A 21200-nucleotide genomic window follows, 5' to 3' on the forward strand; every position below is an offset into this window, starting at 1 on the left:
TCTAACCCGAATCTTCACGGGTGCAATTAAATTTGCCTCACTTGTCTTTCATTATAAAACTGTATATCCTATATTTCCATCGTGTATCTAGACAATTTAAACGTTTTAAAAAAGTCAACAATATCAAAGGTGTAAACATGCACAAGGTAGGTACAACGAACATATTTGTAGATTTGAAACCATAACACAATAGGTTGTATTTCCGGGTAGAACTGTGCCTGTTTCGTTCTAGTGCGAGTTTGATTTACTGATTTGTTGAAGGAAAACTGCACATAGTTCATCCGGTACAAACGCAACAGAGTCATCAACTCAACAATATTATACATTTAAATGTCCTGGGTTAGAATTTATCGGACCCAAACGTCTGGTTTTCATAACACCTTAATATTTCACATGGTAAAACAGTGGACTCGTAAATACTTACCCGCTCAGTCAGAAACATATATATTTAGTCACAAGAATGCTTCTGTTAATAACGAGTGATGTCACTGGAATTGTTCCTGACAGAGTTGCATTGTTACTGAAGGTTGGCGTCACCGAGCACGGCGAGTGTAAAACAATAGGACAATGGATAGCCCGTATCTCAACGTGGCAAGACTTAACAGATAAACTCCGCTTGACCTTCTGCCTTGTGTACAATAGATACATGCAGTGAAACAGCAGGTCACCTTGAGCTGTCCTGACAAGTGGAATGTTGACAACGTGTGTACAATAGATACATGCAGTGAAACAGCAGGTCACCTGGAGCTGTCCCGACAAGTGGAATGTTGACAACGTGTGTACAATAGATACAGGCAGTGACACAGCAGGTCACCTGGAGCTGTCCTGACAAGTGGAATGTTGACAACGTGTGTACAATAGATACATGCAGTGACACAGCAGGTCACCTGGAGCTGTCCTGACAAGTGGAATGTTGACAACGGGTGTACAATAGATACATGCAGTGAAACAGCAGGTCACCTGGAGCTGTCCTGACAAGTGGAATGCTGACAACGAAGCTGCATACGGAGATCACCTGCAACACGTGGTACTTGCGTTATTGTCGTTGTGGTAAATGCATAGAACAGCTACTGCTTCAGACATACCCTAACAACACACGCGCATACTATACCCGGCCCCACAGAGTGAGTGAGTTAGAATGGTTTTACGCCGCTTCTAGCAATATTCCTGCAATATCAATTCGGGGGACACAAAACATGGGCTTCACACATTGTACCCATGTCGGGAATCGAACCCGGGTCTTCAGCTTGACGAGCGAACGCTTTAACCACTAGGCGTCTCAACCTCGGCTCCATAGTTACGGTGATAAGAGTTTTTGGTTGTTTAAAGTGTCGTATATTATATGTGGCGTGTTCGGCACACAAATTGAATAAAAGTGATACGGAAATAATTGCAAAACTAGTTATAAACTTTACGTCAGTAAAGTAGTCACATTGAGCTTTTGTGCTGTACGCATAGCCCTTCAGCATACCCTTGTGATACCTGCGTGCTAGTTGTACAATGAATAAAACATTGTCCTTCCCTATCAGAGCGGAAAACCTAGCGATTGTGTCCTTGCAGGGGCACACTGACATGGTGACTTTAATCATTCATGTAACTTTGCACCACAGAATATTACACGATGTGTATTTGTCGACTGAGGAATCTGGAGCTACAGCAGTCAACCGTTTCTTCCCAGGTACAGCTAATTGCGGCGACGTATGTAAGGTCGTTATTTGTTAACCATCACAATGCGTCCCCTGTAATATGTATGTGTATGATGAGTTATTTGTTTATTGACATCTAAAGAAGAATTAACATTATTAAATATAAACATCTCCATAAACCATTCAAAACTTTACTTGTCCTTGTATCCGAACTGAGGAATCTAAACTTCATTGCGTATCTGGCATTTATTTTTATCTTAGATCCCATCGATCGATTATCATGTGTTGCATTAAAGTAGAGGAAGTGATATTGCCGCAAATTAAGCAGTAACTTGGTTTGGATGGAAAGTATAATCACAAGATTGCTTGTTTGGTTGGTCGTTTAACGCCGCACTCAGGAATATTCCAGCTATACAACGGCGGTCAGGTCTTGACCAGACATTCCAATGATTGATATCATGAGCATCGATCCGCGCAATTGAGATCGATGCCATGCATCAACCAAGTCGGCGAGCCTGACCACCCGATCCCGTTAGTCGCCTCTTACGACAAGCATAGTCGCCTTTTACGGCAAGCATGGGTTGCTGAAGACCTGTTCTACCCTGGATCTTCACGAGTCACGAATGGTATGTACAGTTTAAGGGTATAGTCTGGGGCAACGAGCTTCTATCGCACGATAAGGCTGTGCGGAAGCCTTTCTATACTAGATCAACAGTATACGCCCACCGCACACGTCCAGGAAAACTCAAGCTTTAGATCGCAAACTCTGCACTATATTGATTCATGAAACATCAGCACCTATTCACTGAACTACAGTCAAAGCATCCCTGGTGATTCTGGGTAGGAATATAGCAACCTTTTCGCAAAAGGCGATTAACGGAATCGGGTAGTTAGGTTCGCTGACTTTGTTGATCTTAATATTCCGTAGATGATCATGATTTCAGTCTCTGAGATGTCTGGTCCAGACTTGATTATTTACAGGCCGCCGTCATACACCTGGAATATTGTTTAGTGTGGCGGTAAATAACACACACACAGAACTGTCACAGCCGACCTTTCCCACCTCGACATTCTCTCTTATCTATCAATGACCAGCTAAATGTACTTGTTATCTGGAGCATGTGAAGTGACATTAACGCAACTCTGGTGCAGGGCAATGTGACCTGACTCTGTATATCTGTCAGGCTCCAATTACTGTGTGCTGCAAGGTCGCTCGCTGACATGTTACTACTGATCAAGCCGAGCGTGTCATGTCATTTCTCGGAAGTATGTACAATGCCCTAAAGGGGCGCAAGGTAGTTGACATTTTCCCCTAATAAAAGAAAACAGAAAAAAACACAAACAAATCATTCATGTTTCTACAGTCATGTTTATATATATTAACTTAGTTCACGCTATTGGTCAACTAGTTCTGGTAAATAGACACAATATTCCCTGATTGACACATGCTGATTCCCCTACACATATAAGACGCAGCCATCTTGCATTCCATACGAAGGCGGCTTCACAAGTCTGACTTACCTGGTTGGGATTGATTGATTGATTGATCTTTAAAACTGTTATACAGACATGGCTGTGTGTTTTGTGTACATGTAAGAAGTTAGAAACGTGGTGGATCGGGAGATGGCAAGAGTGGGGTACCAGCGGGGACGACGGATTGAGCTCGTGTTTGGCGGGCACAACGTGTTGAGGTTAATACAGTTTGTGGGTGGTTGTTTTGTGGTGTGAAGGAAGAGGGTAGGAAAAAGGGGGTTAGTGGGTAGCGGCTTTATCAGGATGGGAATACCCTGAGACAGGAGAGGACGTCTGCAATTAATAGAGATGCATCAAATGCATTCAGACCCAGTTGAACGTGTTCTACGTGAATGACCACGATGTCTTTCCTGACAGTTGATATGATGGAGTGTGTTTCATGCACAAGTTCATTCTGGTCCAAATATCTGTGATAACCAGACTGTATGATATGTTCAACTTCCAAAGTGACTCACAACCCATGTAAAATCTCTCCTCTTCCCTGTTAACTTATAACATGTTTTGTACTCTCCTATGGAGGAATAAAAGCATATGAAGTAAATTACGGTTATAACGCAAAAGGACCACTTATTTTAATTCGTTACAACCGTAGTTCGTTATAAGCAAATGTACGGACTATTTACAGCTAACTGACAGGCCCAAAAATAGTTCGGTATATCTGTCAGTTCGTTATAATCATGTTCGTTATAACCGTAGTGTACTGTATGTGTCACCTGAAGGAATAGTGAGTGAGTGAGTCGGGTTTAACGCCGCTTTTAACAGTGTTCCAGTTATATCACGGCGTGTCAGCTTAATGTGGGAGGAAAGCCCGAAGTGACGCAGGTCTCAGACGTTTACGGGGGCACGGGTGGCCCAGTCGTCTAAGGCGCCGCGATTCGCTGTGCAGAGTTGCGTCCCTTGGGCACGCCAGAAATCTATGATTGTGGGTTCGAATCCCGGTTCGCCCCAATTATGTTTCCAGGTTTGTCAGCACCATACCCGTGCTCGTGGGTTTCACCGAAGTGGTAAACGTCTGAGACCTGCATCACTTCGGGCTTTCCCCCCACATCAAGCTGACACGCAGTGATATAACTGGAATACTGTTAACAGCGGCGTTAAACCCAACTCACTCACTCACTCACTCAGACGTTTACCACTTCGGTGAAACCAAGGAGCACGGGTATGGTGCTGACAAACGTAGAAACATAATCGGGATTCGAACCCACAAGCATAGGTTTCTGGCGTGTCCAAGTGACGCAACTCTGCACAGCGAACCGCGGCGCCTTAGACGACTGGGCAACCCGTGGCCCCCTATGGAGGATCAATAGCATATATATGTCACCTGAAGGACAATGAAGTGAACAGCACGGCTTAATCGTGCGGGCTGCATGAAATATATATCTCCTCAAAAACGCACTACAGTTGACAAGTAGTCACGTCTCAATGTTGTTCATCTTAATAAATAAAAAAAACGAAGCATGAGGATGATTGTGTAACGAAATCATTACATATTCTGTGTTCCTCATGATCTGGTTAAGAGCCGAACTGGAGCATGCTGGGACATATCTCGCGACACCAGGACACAGAAGTATGGGGTGAAGGCCTGGGACATCACGGTGAAAGATTAAAGGATATATTTCAGCATCACAGTGGTAAATAAAATCTGCATTTACTATAATGTACCACACAAGCGATATTTCATCTCAATTCACCTTCTGAAACAGGGTCGGGAAGCACAAACACCGGAATGCACTGAATAATATTTATATTCCGAGACGTGGAAAGGATAAATATAGCCTCATAGGTTATGCTATTTGTTTACAATAATGTTATGTTATTCACAGACACCCGACACTCAACGTAATATCCATATTTCACATGGTTCTAGGGTTTCAGTATTATCGATCGTCATGTCAAACACAAGACATGTTTGTGTACTGCAATTCACTTCCGTCTTAAAGGTGTGTTTTACATTCAGTTTGGTGCACATAAGCCTTTGACATGTATATGGTTTATTTTGTCTATGACTCAGTGGTAAAAAATCCTATGATATAAACCACAGACAGAAACCCGATACCCAACCTTACTATAAATAATTCACATAAGGAATTTATACCTGTCACAGATCGAAGTTCAGGTCACGCTGCCCTTCGTCGTCGATGTAGTTGTGTACTGCGTTCCACGTCCACGTTCAGTGTGTATTGCTCAGTCGGGTGGCGCAGTTCAGTCTCGAACGTGCATTTGGACCTGGAAAATCTATTTCGACATATATCATATGACATTATGTGATCACTAGGAACAGATGTTGTTGTCTTACAGACAAACATATGTCCTACAGACAAAGAGAAATACACAACTCCCATGCTGGACTTCTTACTACTACTACTTAGTTGATGCTTGAGTACATGAGTGAGTGAGTGAGTGAGTGGGTGAGTGGGTGAGTGAGTGAGTGAGTGAGGTTTTACGCCACTTTTAGCAATATTCAAGCAATAACACGGCGGGGGACACCAGAAATGGGCTTCACACATTGTACCCATTTCGGGATTCGAACCCGGGTCTTCGGCGTGACGAGCGAACACTTTAACCACCAGGCTACCCGACCTTCCCTTGAGTACATTAATTAAGAACAAGTTTATAAAAAGGTCATCAGCAATAATCTTTTTGTCTGGATTCCTATCATGAAATTAATGTCACGTGACAGTTAAAACAATACAAATATTATGAAGTTATCACATTTAAATTGGAAAAATGCATTATTTAATATGAATGCTTGAAAAGAACCCATGCTTGTCTAAAAGCTGAATAAAATGTGGTACATTTACAATAAATCACCATACCTGTAGCACGGGTGGCTCTGTCATCAAAGGCGCCGCCACAATTCGCTTTGTGTAGTTGCCTCCCTTGGGAACACCAGGAACCTGTGATTGTTGATACCAAATCCCGATGTCCGATGTGTGTGTGTGTGTGTGTGTGTGTGTGTGTGTGTGTGTGTGTGTGTGTGTGTGTGTGTGTGTGTGTGTGTGTGTGTGTGTGTGTGAATGATACCGTAGTCGACGTAATCAGCGTCCCGCTCTAATAATTTTCTAATATATGGGCTAGCGAACAATCCCAATTAGCACACCTTCCGGTTGATCAATGAACACAGGACTTATTTATTCGTGTATAATACGTATGTTATATGCATTCATAATGATGGGAAATTAAATTCTGGAACAAACATATCTGTCGTATATAAACATTTCAGGCTGTCAGCATAAACCACGAAATTTACGATCTTTTAACTCTGTTGTTTTTCACCAATATAATATTCTAATAAGAGCCCCCTATTTCTAACTTTGAGAGCGCCCTGGGGGCTGATTGTCTCGAATACGGTATATAATTGAAAATGGGAGTTTTATATCGCAAATGTTATTTTCACTGATCCTGCACATGGCAAGGGGCTGTGGAAGAAAACAAAACAACATGTATTCTCTGTGAGAGTAGTATTCCAATGATGTTGCCGAACAAGTGAGATGCATGACATTTTACACATTACTACATGTATCTATTTTCCATAATTTCTGCATTTGTCTTGATGACCACCTAGTTAACCCATGTCTGTCATCCGTGTCAAATGACATGGAGCAAACATTTGGTAAACGTTTAAGCACAATATGTGTTTCAAACAAAAAACGTATGAAACAGCATAAATGCTCACAACTAAAATCAGCTTGATGTATACCGGTGTTTGTATCACAAAACCATATATTTGCTTTGCAGAGACTCCAACTCCTCGTCCAGCAGAGCCATGCAGATAATCTACCCTATTCTGATGATAGTCAGTTAGTATTGAGAACACTTTCTTTTTCGGCTGTCACATATTTGAACATATCTCCCAACTCAGTACATTCTTTTCACACCGTAGAGTACATTACTTAAAATTCTACTGTTCTTTGTCATTACCCTGTACCAAAACATTGATCAGTTGTGAATAAATAATACTGTCCGGTTTCCTTCCTTTCGTTATCCTCACTGCATGTTTTTCAATCTTTCAGTATTGGAAACACATGGCCAGAATAACTGTGAATGGGGGAAGTATGGCGAAAACTGCAGCAAAAATTGCCCTTCGAATTGTATCCCTGACCCAAAAAGAAACCTCACACACTGCCAGAAGGATTCAGGGAAGTGCTCGGAGGGGTGTGTGCGGGGGTGGTTTCAGGATCTCTGTGAACAACACTGCAGCAAGAACTGCTTGAGAAATACCTGTATTCGCTAAAATGGCCTCTGCTCGTTTGGTTGTGATGGAGACTACACGGGGGACTTCTGTAACATTACTCCAGGTTTGAAAACAAGTTTATTCAAATATGTGATAGTTGGTGCTCATCTGCAGTAACAACAGTCTGCTGTGGGATATAGTTTTCACATATAAAAAGGTTTTTAATATGGTCTTGCTACCAAATCAGGCAATTTTATACTCAACAAAAACAGTTAAGGACCACTAATATTTTCTGTCACAAAAACAGGTTTAGTTATGTAATGATAGCCCAAACAGATATACATAGTTTGGCCCCCCAACAAGTTATGTAACTCCACGTGGTGCACGCGCATGATGTGAGAGGGCATGCCCAGCATGAGATTCATGGTGTACTTTTGTGGGAACTTTTCTGCCTTTAACGGGTGTGACTTCTCTGACGTATACACAACTGACAGAAGCAAAATGCAAGGTAGGCAAATCTCTCTTTTACAAAAGCAGGTAGAGCAAGTTGATTTAAATTAGTAATAGTTGATGCTGATCTGCTGTGGGATATATATATACGGTTTTATATTGTTTTGCTACCAAATCAGGCAATTAATGCTTAACAAAATCAGTTAGGGACCACTAATATTTTCTGATACAAAAAACAGTGTTAGTTAAATGGCGATATCCATAGTTTGGGCCCTTCAGATGAATGGCAACGAATCCCTCAAGCTGCTTTCAGGAACCTCTTTCAAATCTTCACTTGGCGGTGTCAGGGCGTGATCAGAGCTTGCGGAGGCCACATTTGATACTGACATTGCTGTGAACATTCATGACATCGGAATCGAGGTTTTACATTGATAGTCTGTTTATGATATGATTCTGACTGACTGTGGGTGGTTCACAAAATGGAGACTGACTTCTGTTTTATGCTGCCAAGGGTGGTAACTCGGCGTGATTCAACTTGCTCTGAATCAATAAAACACTTTGCTATTCATTGTTTGAAGGTATGGTAGTTATATTTCAGTTTTAAAGGGTGTTTCTTAACCTTTTAGTTGAGTATATATGCAAACGTACTGATTGGTTAGCTGTTAAACTATGAGGATTTGGAAAAAAAAATGATCTTCAGCAACCTGTGTTTTTCAAGACAACAAACCGCTTTCAAACTTGGTTGATGCATGTCATCGTAACCCTAGTGTCTGGCGTGTCTGGTCCAGACTCGATTATTTACAGAACACAGTCATATAGCTGGAATATTGCTGACTCTGGCTAATGTTTGGATTCTATCTCAAGAATAAACAAATGATAAACATATGGAGCTATGGTTTTAGCCTCAGCCGTGTAAGGGTTTTAGCCTTGCTCGTGTAAGGCTATTTGTGTCAGTATTTTCTATTACATTTGTCACCGGTGGGGCAGGATACGATCACCTTTTTTAGTCCACCTGGCGTCATCACTATTTGATGCTCAAATATCCATGCTTCATAAACACACGCTCATGATATAGTCAGAATTGTACAACCGACTCTGCTTTTAGCAGATATTTCTACTGATTATGGAAAGGGTTTTGTTGTTTCCATTTCAATCTGCCAAATATAACATGGCGGTACACTTATATACACTGTTATGCAATGTTTTACTGTATTGTATCTGTGTCTGTAAATGGATATAAATATGATGCGATATAAGATACAATTATATTCATGTATTAATTTTCTAAAACAATCAAGCTCAAACATGAGTGTATCAAGCTGGACTAGTCATCTTTGCTGTAGTAGTGTTTGGAATATCTCTGTACATGACTACATTGTCTGTACTTATGTCTGTACAGGGACGGCGGCGACAACTCCCGGGGAATCCAGCACATGTAAGTACAAATTCAACCTGAGACTCATATATGTTAAGATAATGTGCAAATCATAATTGCTTGATATTACGTGATGGTATTTTGTCACAGACACATCGCCGACAACACCAACTGAATCCAACACAGAGACAACTCCGGACCTGGCTGCGATACTTGTTCCTCATCCTGGTTGTTGTCCTCGCTGTGGTGGTGTTCCTAATGTAAGTGTGTACCTAACCCTCGCTGTGGTGGTGATCATACTGTAAGTGTGTACCTAACCCTCGCTGTGGTGGTGATCATACTGTAAGTGTGTACCTGACCCTCGCTGTGGTGGTGTTCCTAATGTAAGTGTGTACCTAACCCTCGCTGTGGTGGTGATCATACTGTAAGAGTGTACCTAACCCTCGCTGTGGTGGTGATCATACTGTAAGAGTGTACCTAACCCTCGCTGTGGTGGTGATCATACTGTAAGTGTGTACCTAACCCTCGCTGTGGTGGTGATCATAATGTAAGTGTGTACCTAACCCTCGCTGTGGTGGTGATCATACTGTAAGTGTGTACCTAACCCTCGCTGTGGTGGTGATCATACTGTAAATGTGTGTACCTAACCCAAGGAGATGGAGTCCAGATTAATTCTGTATGTATGTATTAAAAAAAAAAACAGTATTGTGAACTGACTGGTGATGTCTGAATCTATATAGCATGGGCTGGTGGTGGAGCGTCCTCCCGGATAGCGGGAGGAACCGGCTTTGATCCCCGGCCGCGTCACAGCAAAAGACGTTATGGTACTTGTTGTTACCCTGCCTGGTGATTGGCATTAAGGGGATAAAACTAGGACTTGTCGGCTCGGAGTGTGTCTGAGCATACATGTTAAAATGCGGCATGGTGTCTTATTGGTCTAGCACTATCAGTCCGTATTAGGACACACAGCCACACACACTCACACACGTGCATGCACGTCGCTATTAAAATGCAATCATCTTGAACGTGACCTTACGCCCCATTTCACCTCACCTCACTCAATACCGTTTTGTTTGCATTGAAAGTTGTTAATATTTTTTACGGGGATGACAACGTTTATATTTTACAGTTCACACATTTCTCAATAACCAACAATGGTTTTCAGATTTATTTACAAACGAAAACGGAAAAGGGGAGAAAGCATACGGATTATCGATGCAGTGACTGGGATACTTCCATGCTGGATAACAACTGATACAGCTGATACAGATGCCAGGTAATACAGAAATCTAACCCGAGGCAGGACGTCTTCTTCATCACCATCACTTACGTCTATGTACAGTAAATTATATATCAAAACACAACGAAGTACACATATGAAATGATGATCCCCTGATTTCTAAAACTATCAATTCGTACATGGTGATTCATATATTTGTCATCATCTCGATTTTGTTTATTTCATGTTCAGAGCCGGTGAAGATGGTGAGTATACACTTCGTTACGATTTAATTTTATTTGAAGTGACAGTATAGTGTTATTGAGTTTGTGTAAACGAGATTTTATTGCACAAGAATCCAAAGTAATTGTGATACAAGAAACTAAAATTATATAATTATGATTGTTAAATTGATTAATCTTCACTTAAGACAGGGAAAATGAATGTTGAGCATTTCCCCATAACGTAAATCTGCTAGCATAGACATCATTTCTTAGAAACAACACATTTTTAATCTTCAGAAACAGAAACAGTTTCAAAGTTCGGCACGACACACAGGGTTGTTTTGTAGTTTTCAGTGTTGCATGCATCTTCTCATTTGGAAAGCTCTTATATATACATGCAGGTATAACAATAAGCATCGGTGTCACTTGGTACATATTTCCTCTGAGCAAGGTTAAAAAAGGGTTAAGCATGTTTACATTGATTATATTACTGGTTGTCCTTTGGTTCTTTGAATACCTGTGATGTTGACATAACATGTTATCGTTGTTACATGGATATCAAAATGCAGATTGGAAAATCCATCCAAAGTGGGTTAAACATGCTTCATCTAACCATCATATTTGTTATGTTTCAGAACTTCTCATGGCAGAGGAAGGTGGAGCCAGTGAGTATGGGATACATATAATTGTGTATGTGTTGATGAATGAATGTTGTCACAGGAAAAAAATACGAAGTGGATGTCAATTCTTTTAACTTGTCCGTGTACCTTGTAAACTTCACATTATATCATGGTGGATATTGTGATTTTATGATGTTAGCCAAGTGTATTAACAATCAATGTGTTCACTGGTGTGGCAATCATATTAGCCATTGGCGGGAATATGATCAGTCTATGAGTCCAACACACTGAACAACAATAATTCGTACAGAGCAACAGATAAGCGGCGTATTTACGTAAAATACGTACAGAAAATAACTAATAAAAAAAATATATATATAAACAATAAATAATGATAAAATAATAATAAATAACTATAAAATAATAACAAATGAAAAATGATAATAATAAAAAATAAAGGAATAATAAAATAGTAAAAAACAAATATTTTAAATTAACTTGCTTACAGAAACGCATGCATTAAATGGAAAACTCAAATGTGTAAAAACAGCACATGTAAATACCCAATGAAGCTTGTTTAGCATGCATACACAGGAGTTGATTTCCGAAACACAATTACGAGCTAAATTAATACTTAGAACAGTTATCATGGTTATGTACATCAAAAACATTATTTCATTTTTTTCAAATCTTAAAATGTCCACTCTTTTGGGGAAATACCCAATAAAGTGATGAATAGATGAGTGAAAAATAAATATTGATTACCCAGTGAAAACTATAATAACCCAATAAATATAGAAACCCTAGAGTAAAAACTCAATTGCTCAAAAAGTTATCTGGAGCTCTGGTGGTACCATACAATAATGTTAGCAAATTAGTTGTGTTTTGGTATATAAGAGTGGGTTAAATAGAGAATCTCACCCTCGTGTCTTTTGATATCAAATATATCAACACGAGTTCATAAAAAGTGGGAAAACTCCGAGGCTTTCCGAGGATTTTTTCCACTTTTATCAACGAGTGTTGATATATTTGATATCAAAGGACATGAGGGTGATATTTTATTTATCATCCAACATCATTCCTCCAACTTTTTTTCAGTTTGTAGACAGTACTTAGCAGTGTCTTAAGTGTAAAAAGTACTGCTTATAGCTTCAGTAGCAGAGCCATTAGTGATGTCATATGATTGTGACGTCATGGTAACTAATGACGTCACAATGGTCTGCAAAGCATTGTGATGCAATTTCATTACAGCGATATCTTCAGTGTAGATATCACCTGATCTCACCCAAGCGATATCTCCTGTGGGAGCCAGTTTTGGATGATAAACAGGCTTCATCTTACCATATAATAAGTTATAGAACATCTCATCATAAAGCAAGTGAGTAACTTATGATGGTGTATGTGTTAATGAATGAAACAATATGTTAACCCAGTTATCTGGATGTAACATAATTTAGTGTGAAACCAACAAAGAAACAAGAAACAACCAACAAATGAGATACGATGAGCAAATGCATTACATATTATATATGTGTTGATAAATAAATGTTGTTCAATGAATTTATATGAAGTGAATGTCAGTTCTCCATATGTGTCCTCTACTGTGTAGACTGCACATTATGTCACAGTGAAAATGGTGATTTTGTAATGTCAGTCAAATGTCTTGTTTATCAATATTTAATATTTATATATTTAATACATTACCCTTTGAGGGGAATATGTGCAGAACATATGTTTCGTAATATATGACCATAAGTCGAATACACTGAACAATAATTGGTACCTTACCATATGTAGATCAATTTATATTAAATTCGCTTATAAGTTCGCATTGCCTTAAGCGATGTGGGTAATAGGCATATATGACATTAATGTCGCAATGTACATCTCCCCAAATTAGCTTACACCATATCATCGTGCAGTGATGTTTGAACTGGTAATCTGCATAAATACATGTACTACATTGCGTTTCAGTTGCGGAAGCACATTCATGTAAATTATTTACTTTTATATTCTGACCAGCAACACGGGGAGATGCAAGTTCCATCAGCAGTTTTGTTCTCTTTGAAGAGTATGACTTTCCACCTGGTAAGAACAGAATACCGTCATTAGTAATCATCGAGATATATTTTTTTCCTGGCACGTCCTTCAAGAATGCATATGCAGGTGTACGTACCACCAAGGTAACCCGAGGCGTCCGATGAATTAATGGCTTTAGTTACATTTTACTGTCTTTTATGTGGGTATATGTTGAATTAAGAATCAAACGAGTTGAACTGGCGATACTGAATGTCAATGTGTTCAATTGTTTTACATGTTTATCAATTTTTACAGGTTCACTAGAACAGAAGATAAATGATATCGAAGGGCTGTTTGTTAAAACTGAGAGCTTTAAGAAGGCTAAAGAAAGGTTGGAGACGTTTGGCCATGTGACAATAAGTGGTGCTCCAGGATCTGGTAAAACATCCATGGCCCTGATGCTGGGAGCTGATTACAGGAAGCAGGGGTATGAGCTGGTACTGATTGAGGGTGTAGATAAAGTGCAGTTGTCTGATTATCGGGAAAAAGACAAAGACGTATGTGTCATATTTGATGACATGTTTAAGACAGTCAGATCATATTTTGACATGCCCCGTCTCAAACACGTTTTGTACGACCTCCATATGCGCCTCGAACAGTGTGAGTCCAGATCAGAAAGAAGATACCAGCGTCTGCAGCAACAATCAAGAGAGGAACAGAGAAAGCCGGAACAATCAAACATCTGTGTTAAATTCACTGCAGAAACCAACAATCTTCAGCATGCAATGTCGAAGCTAGGAGGCCAGCATATTTTCACAAGTTCATCAGATGTCAAACTGACTTGTACAAAGGAAGAGAAAGAAACATTGTGGCTGAATTACAAACGTCATTATGGGTGTAAAATGGATGTGAAGAACATTTTTGCTTATGAAAAAACGGCTGTCGGTTTTCCTCTAGAATGCAAGCTTTTCTCATGTTGTTTTGATTTCCAAATGCACCATGACTGTTTTTTCGAGAAGCCTATGTCTTACATTAAAAATCAACTTCGTACAATTATTAGCTCATCGGATGACAAGTCAGCTGCTCTCATCCTGATCTTGCTGTGTGAAGGTCAGATGAACATCAGTCAACTGGAGACTGAATATTCCACCCCAGACGGCAAACAGAAGACTGAAGATGTCTGCCCAAACAGTCAACTTGAGACTAAAGCTGGCCGCCCTTACAGCCAACTGAAGACTAAAGCTGACCGCCCTGACAGTCAACTTGAGACTAAAGCTGACTGCCCTGACAGTCAACTGGAGACTAAAGCTGACCGACCTGTCAGTCAACTGAAGACTGAAGGTGGCAGTCCAAACAGTCAACTCGATACGGAAGGTGCCAGCCCAATCAGTCAACTTGAGATTATAGCTGACCGTCCTGACAATCAACTTGAGATTAAAGCTGACCGCCCTGACAGTCAACTGAAGACTAAAGCTGACCGTCCTGACAGTCAACTGAAGACTGAAGGTGGCAGTCAAGACAGACAACTCGATACGGAAGGTGCCCGCCCAATCAGTCAACTTAAAATTGAAGGTGCCCACCAAAATCTAGAGGCCCACCTCCAGGCAGTTACAACTCTTGTGAAGACATCAACCAGACAGGGTATAGCTAAGGCTGTCCGGAGCTTCTGTGGTACACTGCTGACAGAAGGAAACCCAACAACATTTTCCCATTCGATCATGTATGATGTCTGTGCTTTGGTTTTATTCAATACTGAACCACACTTTATTCTTAAACATTGCAGTATAAAGTTCCTCCTTGAGCATGTACAGGATCAGCAAGACGACGGTAATTCAGTCAATGAACACCAGCTCATGATTCCTTTCTCAGAGGCCTACAGTGGGATAATTGCTGACAGACTGGCAGATGCTATTGTCAGTGGTGCTTTCAGTATATACATCTGGCATCCCATATGGAAACGAAGAGAAATATCTGACAAATTAAATCATATGTTCACAGATCCAACTTCCTTGTCTGGTGATATCAAGCAGAACATTCTTCAGTATGCTTGTTTCACTGGGAACACGAATATTCTAGAGCGACTGCTTCCTCACCGTGACATCAATAGGCGTGGGTTGAACGGCTGGACACCAGTGATGTATGCAGTTGTCTCTGGACAGGAGGAATGTTTTGACATCCTTGTGGAAAACAAAGCTGACATCACTTTATGTGACACCAACAACTACAATTTGCTGCATTTGGCATGTCAACATGGACATAAGTCCACCGTAAAACATGTAAAAAAAGCGCTCAAGAAACTTCTTTCTACTGATTTGTATCTCAGTCAGTATATTAATGGACGAGGAGTAAATGGCTGGACACCAGTTATGTGTGCAGTGGCATTTGGGAAGGAGGATATCTTAGATTATCTTACCAAAAAAAGGAAGGCATTTAAGAGAAAAAAACAAAGGAAAATTGATTTCAAGTTATCGGATATCCACAAAAACACTGTGCTTCATCTTGCCTGTTGGTATGGAAACAAGTCCATGGTAGAGAGTCTGCTCCCCCACACAGATATCAATGCACGTGGCAACAATGGACAGACACCGGTTATGTATGCACTATTGTCTGAAAGGAAGGAAATGTTTGACCTTCTCGTGTCAAACAATGCTGACATCACATTGACTGAAGATGACAAGAAGAACCTCTTCCACGTGGCTTGTCAGGTTCATGATGTATCCCTCATAAAGCAAATAGGGCCAAAGATTGACATCAATAGTTGGGGAAAACATGGGTGGACACCATTGATGAAGGCATCTGTACATGGAAACATAGATGTATTTCACCTTTTCCTTCATACAGTGAATGTGAACCTCAAGCTGAAAGATGACAACAGCAACAACCTCCTCCATCTTGCATGTTATGGAGGAAATCTCTCCATTGTGGAACTATTACTGCCAAAGTTTGACATCAACAGCCGGGGAAACAACTGTTGGACGCCAGTGATGTGTGCAGCTGACAAAGGAATGGAGGGCGTCTTCAAGTTACTTGTGTCAAAGGGGGCTGATTTGAGATTGAGGGATGACAAAAATAATTCTGTATTACATTTAGCATGTTTTGGTGGAAATATTTCCATTGTGAAAGATCTATTGGCACGCCCAGGCACTGATATCAACTGTCTGGGAAGCCACGGGAGAACAGCAATAATGATCACAGCCTTGGCTGCAGAACCAGCCCTGTTCCAACTACTTTTGTCAAAGAAGGCCAACATCACACTGACTGATGATGGTAATAACACTGTCTTACACCATGCCTGTAATGGTGGGGACCCTTCCATTGTGAACTATCTGATACCAAAGTTCAACATCGACGCTTCTGGAAAACACGGCTGGACACCTGTCATGGTTGCAGCATGGGCGGGAAGGAAGGTCGTGTTCGATTTGCTTGTGAAGATGAATGCTGACCTCACTTTGACTGATGACTACAATGACAATGTTCTACATTTAGCATGTCAGTGTGGGAGCACAGCTATTGTCGAATGTCTTGTGAAACTCTGTGACGTCAATCGTCGGGGAAAGAACAACTCGCCAAAAGCAATGCATGCACTGAGATCAGAGTTCAGTGGAAATAAAGATCCTTGTGATAGTAATGCACCGACGGAAGATATACAATCATCGACTTCCTCTGAGAATGATAATGCTATCTGTGTAGTTGGTCAAAGTGGAAAGGAAGCCACTGTGAAACAAGTGAGTGGCTACTTTGACATCAACGTTAAAGGGAGGGATGATCAGACTCCACTTATGAGGGCAGTGTGTGGAGGACATATTGCTGTGTTCCGGTTCTTGGTGTCCCATGGTGCCGACCAAACTCTGCTGGACAAGGATGGACACACTCTTCTACATCTTGCTACTCAGCATGGTCAGCTTCATATGGTAAAATACATCATAGACTCGGTTGACATCAATGCTAAAGACAAGGTTGATTCGAGTAATATCAACACAAGAAACAAAGTTGGTTTGACACCTGTCATGACATCAGTGTTACATGGGAGAGTTGATGTTTTTGAATATCTCAGAAAACAAGGAGTAGATTTGACAGCAGCGAACAATGCAGGGGATGATGTGGCGACTCTTGCGCATAAAATAGGATGCAGCCAAATCATAGAGCAATTACCACCATCCAAACGTGTGAAACGATTATCTGGACCGAGGCTTTCAGGTATTTTTAAATCCAAGAAGAATCGCACAACTGAATGAGCTCAAACGCCACCGTTGAAAGAACCTGTGGAATCTGAAAACATACAACATCTGTCGTCCTGGCCTAAACCACAGAGATGAGTGTGGAGGCACAGTATTACATCTGGCTCATAATGTATGCATTATCTGCTCCCATCAATGACCCAGGTCAGACGCCGGTGATAACGGTGCTGCATTTAAAATATGTGTTATTGTTTTATACCATTGCTACTGGAATACCATATACTCTCTCAGACCATCTGCCTATCCTTCTATGTATAACAAATGATTGGCCTAAAAATATATAAGCTCAATGGAAGGTAACCATGTTTTACTGATCTCATGACGTACCGTTATGAAACTGAAAATTACTCTCGTAAAGACGTATACAATTAATCCCAATTCGGATCCGCTAGTGAATATAATGAACCATATAATTAGAAGCCCTCCACGCCTGTCATGAGTATCCCATCAACCCTACCAAAAACACAATCTTAAGGTATCACATGATGAAATGCGCAGTAAAAGACGACACGGCAAGTCACATGCTAAGAATGTTCATATCTATGTTAAGTGTAAACAAACGAAGCTTTGTTATAGAAGAAAGCTTTAGAGATACACACTAGATTCCAATGTACGGGAAGAAAACATGATAGATATTAGGAGTGCAGTTAAAAGGTGAGGTAAAATCATCCAAAGCTGCTTATACTATACATAGTATATATTGTCAGTAAGCATACGCTTGTAATATACTTGTACATGTATGCATGTATGTGCGCGCGCGCGTGTGTGTGTGTGTGTGTGTGTGTGTGTTTATCCTATGCATGTTGTCATACCACTGTATACCTTGTACTCTTTATGACATGGAGGAAATAAAGGACATCTATATATCTTTAGTGTATGATATTTTTCAGATAGGTTGCAATGTTTCACTTGTATAGACATATTGCCGTCACTACTACTAACACATAAGACATGAATCTGTTGAACATATGTTGTTGCATTAACGAAACCTCTGTTTAACATCAACGAGCTGGTATTACACTGTGTAAAATATCAAAGCGTGTGGTTATGTCCTACAGGGCCTAGGCATATACAGTAAATAGTAAATATGTAAAACTCCCCAAACCCCTGGGTTTATTCAGTGTGGGGATGACAGCTCACTGAGGGGAGATTATGCACACTCGATGACACTAGCAACCCTGTTGATAGGATGACGTCATTTGACATTGTAACGGGATCGGTTCCACAAAGCGACCGTAGCGCAACGATAGTCGTATGTCTATGAATGTATTTGAACTATTATTCTGTTAAACATTTCTTGTATGCTATGGGTCGCTTTGATGTCTGCTTGTTTACACATTTTAAAAACAAGTCTTCAACGGCAAATAATAAATAAAACGCCGAACTCAACCCCGTGTAATAACGATGTGATTAACCTCTTGAATGGATCTAGTAAATGACTTACTTTCGTTCGTCAGACATCCGAACTATTCAATATTTATTTTTTAATATATTAGGTATTATACGTGATGGTGTTTAGTATTATGTAAGTCTTAGTTAAACTACTTCTTCATTCATTTGAACGGCTAATAGTTTCATTTTAACAAATTATCATATCGTTCAGACGACTTTTGGATAAGTTTAAACAACATCGTATCAAGTTTAATTAACGTATAAAGAAAGGTGGTGAAGGGAGGATTTCATAATATACGATTCGGAATCAAATCTGGGCATTCGGCAGGGCATAACAACGATTACATGTTTAAGTTACCCTATCATCCCCAAACGATCGCTATGCCATCTCTAGAAATGTTAGCAGGAAGGGCAGATGGGGCAGAAACAAAATCCCAATACCAGCTCACGACGTCCAAGTAGTTTTTTTATATTCCTTCTTTTGCCTTGTCAAGAAAAAGGAGCATACCTCGACTCGTCCCGCGAAATATATTATTACATCTGTAAAACATGATACTCAGTCGAGCTTGTAAATCAATTTAACGAGATTGTGTGATTGCATTGCTTCAATGAAATTAATCGCGAGTTCCTTACTAATCAGAAGCTAGTATTTTCATGTAAGTTGGGGTAAATCTCGTTACAACCAACTTTTCTCCTAACCAAAACAACAAATATGATACGTAAAAATAACGAATTAAGTGCACACGGTATTTCAACATTGTATCTCCATGCTAATACCAACTGGAATCTGATGGATTCCTACTCTCCTTACTGAACATACACGCTTTATGTAGTGTTATGTTATTGTAGTTAACTTGCGTACGGTAACTAGTTGGTTGACAAAACTTAATTATAATGAGCCTATGTCCCTGTACCATTACACACAAATTCAAAGCAACAATTCTGCCGTACGCCCAGAAGTATATAGCAACACCTACATGTGCCTGGAGGAAACATCATCCATGTGGTCAGGCTCGCTGACTTGGTTGATGCATGCCATCGATCCCAATTGCGTGGATCGATGCTCATGATATTAATAACTGGATTATCTGATCCAGACTCGATGATCTACAGACAGCAGTCATATAGCTGAAATATTGCTGAGTGTGGCGTTAAACAACAAACAAACAAATAAATCATCACTCAATTCGGGATAAGGCCTGTTTATTTCCACGTGTGCAATCCCCCGCGGCGACGCTCGTCACAAAGAGCGTCACAGTATGTTTTTTACACCGACGCTATGTTCCTATATGTTTAACAACATCTACATGTGTCTGGAGGAAACACCTTCCATGTTTACCTGGATACGACATCCCAAAGGAAATGAATCTAGATGCAGCTTTCATGTACACAACAACCGTATTATGAATCTACAGACCACAATAATCACGTGTACCTCGGCACAACAGCATTACTATGAACCTATATCCAGCGACATTCACGCGTACCAAGATACGACCCCGATGTACCACAACATCCATACGAATCTAGATACAACATTCATGTGTATCTGGGTACACCAGCATTAATATGAGTCTGTACCCAGCGATATCCATATGTGCCTAGATACAACAACATGGATGTGTACCTGGATGCGAGATCCCGATGTACCTTTATACAACATCCCTGTGAATCTGGACACAACAGCCATGTGTACAAGAACCTTAAAATTAATCTACATACAATTGCTCTCCATGGGGACCCGGGGAAGATAAACAACAATGTGTCCTCAGCCCCCAATGCTGGACGTAAAAGGCGACCGAAGTGGGCAGCCTGTTTGCCGTGGGCTGCGACCCTGTGTCGGCAGAGGAAGGGATTCTGGTGGTTGAGGGTGACGGAGCCGGCAATAGTGCTCCTTAGTCCAACACACCACTTCGACCCTAACTTTGCCTAGACGGGCGGTATAATGGGCCCGATTCTATCAATCGGCTGGTCATGTCATGTCCTGTGCATACACTATTTTGCACAAACTTTTGATACCTAAAAAAAATTTTATTCTTAATGTCTATTGTAAATGTATATGAATCTATAAACTTACTTAGAGCCCTATGCCCAGAAGGCGGTGGCTCATCTGGTGATGCTGACCTCCGAAATCTGCACGTCTCAAATTAATTGTCATGTGCCGAACCAGCCTGACCCTTAATTTGGTAGATAGTTATAGCTTTCCCCGTCACATTTGCTTGAGTATACCACCCCTTTATCCCCGGGCTTTGCAGCTTGGAGATCCGCTGCAGCATAAGACTGTTCTTGAAGACACTCCATGACAGGTGG

General features: G+C 40.6%; 1 protein-coding gene across 1 annotated transcript; it reads left to right on the forward strand.

The window, feature by feature from the left end:
- The first annotated feature begins 1621 nt into the window (after positions 1 to 1621).
- Positions 1622 to 17523, forward strand: LOC139461300 (uncharacterized). Its single transcript, XM_071242926.1, has 8 exons — positions 1622 to 1678; positions 9329 to 9438; positions 9772 to 9807; positions 10344 to 10454; positions 10650 to 10663; positions 11257 to 11286; positions 13264 to 13329; positions 13576 to 17523. The coding sequence occupies exons 1-8, from the start codon at positions 1622 to 1624 to the stop codon at positions 17493 to 17495; spliced, it is 4344 nt and encodes a 1447-aa protein (XP_071099027.1). The 3' UTR covers positions 17496 to 17523.
- The last annotated feature ends 3677 nt before the right edge of the window (positions 17524 to 21200 follow it).

This window comes from Haliotis cracherodii, unplaced genomic scaffold, assembly GCF_022045235.1.
Source record: "Haliotis cracherodii isolate W230 unplaced genomic scaffold, xgHalCrac1.p SCAF_14, whole genome shotgun sequence".
Lineage (NCBI taxonomy): Eukaryota > Metazoa > Mollusca > Gastropoda > Lepetellida > Haliotidae > Haliotis > Haliotis cracherodii.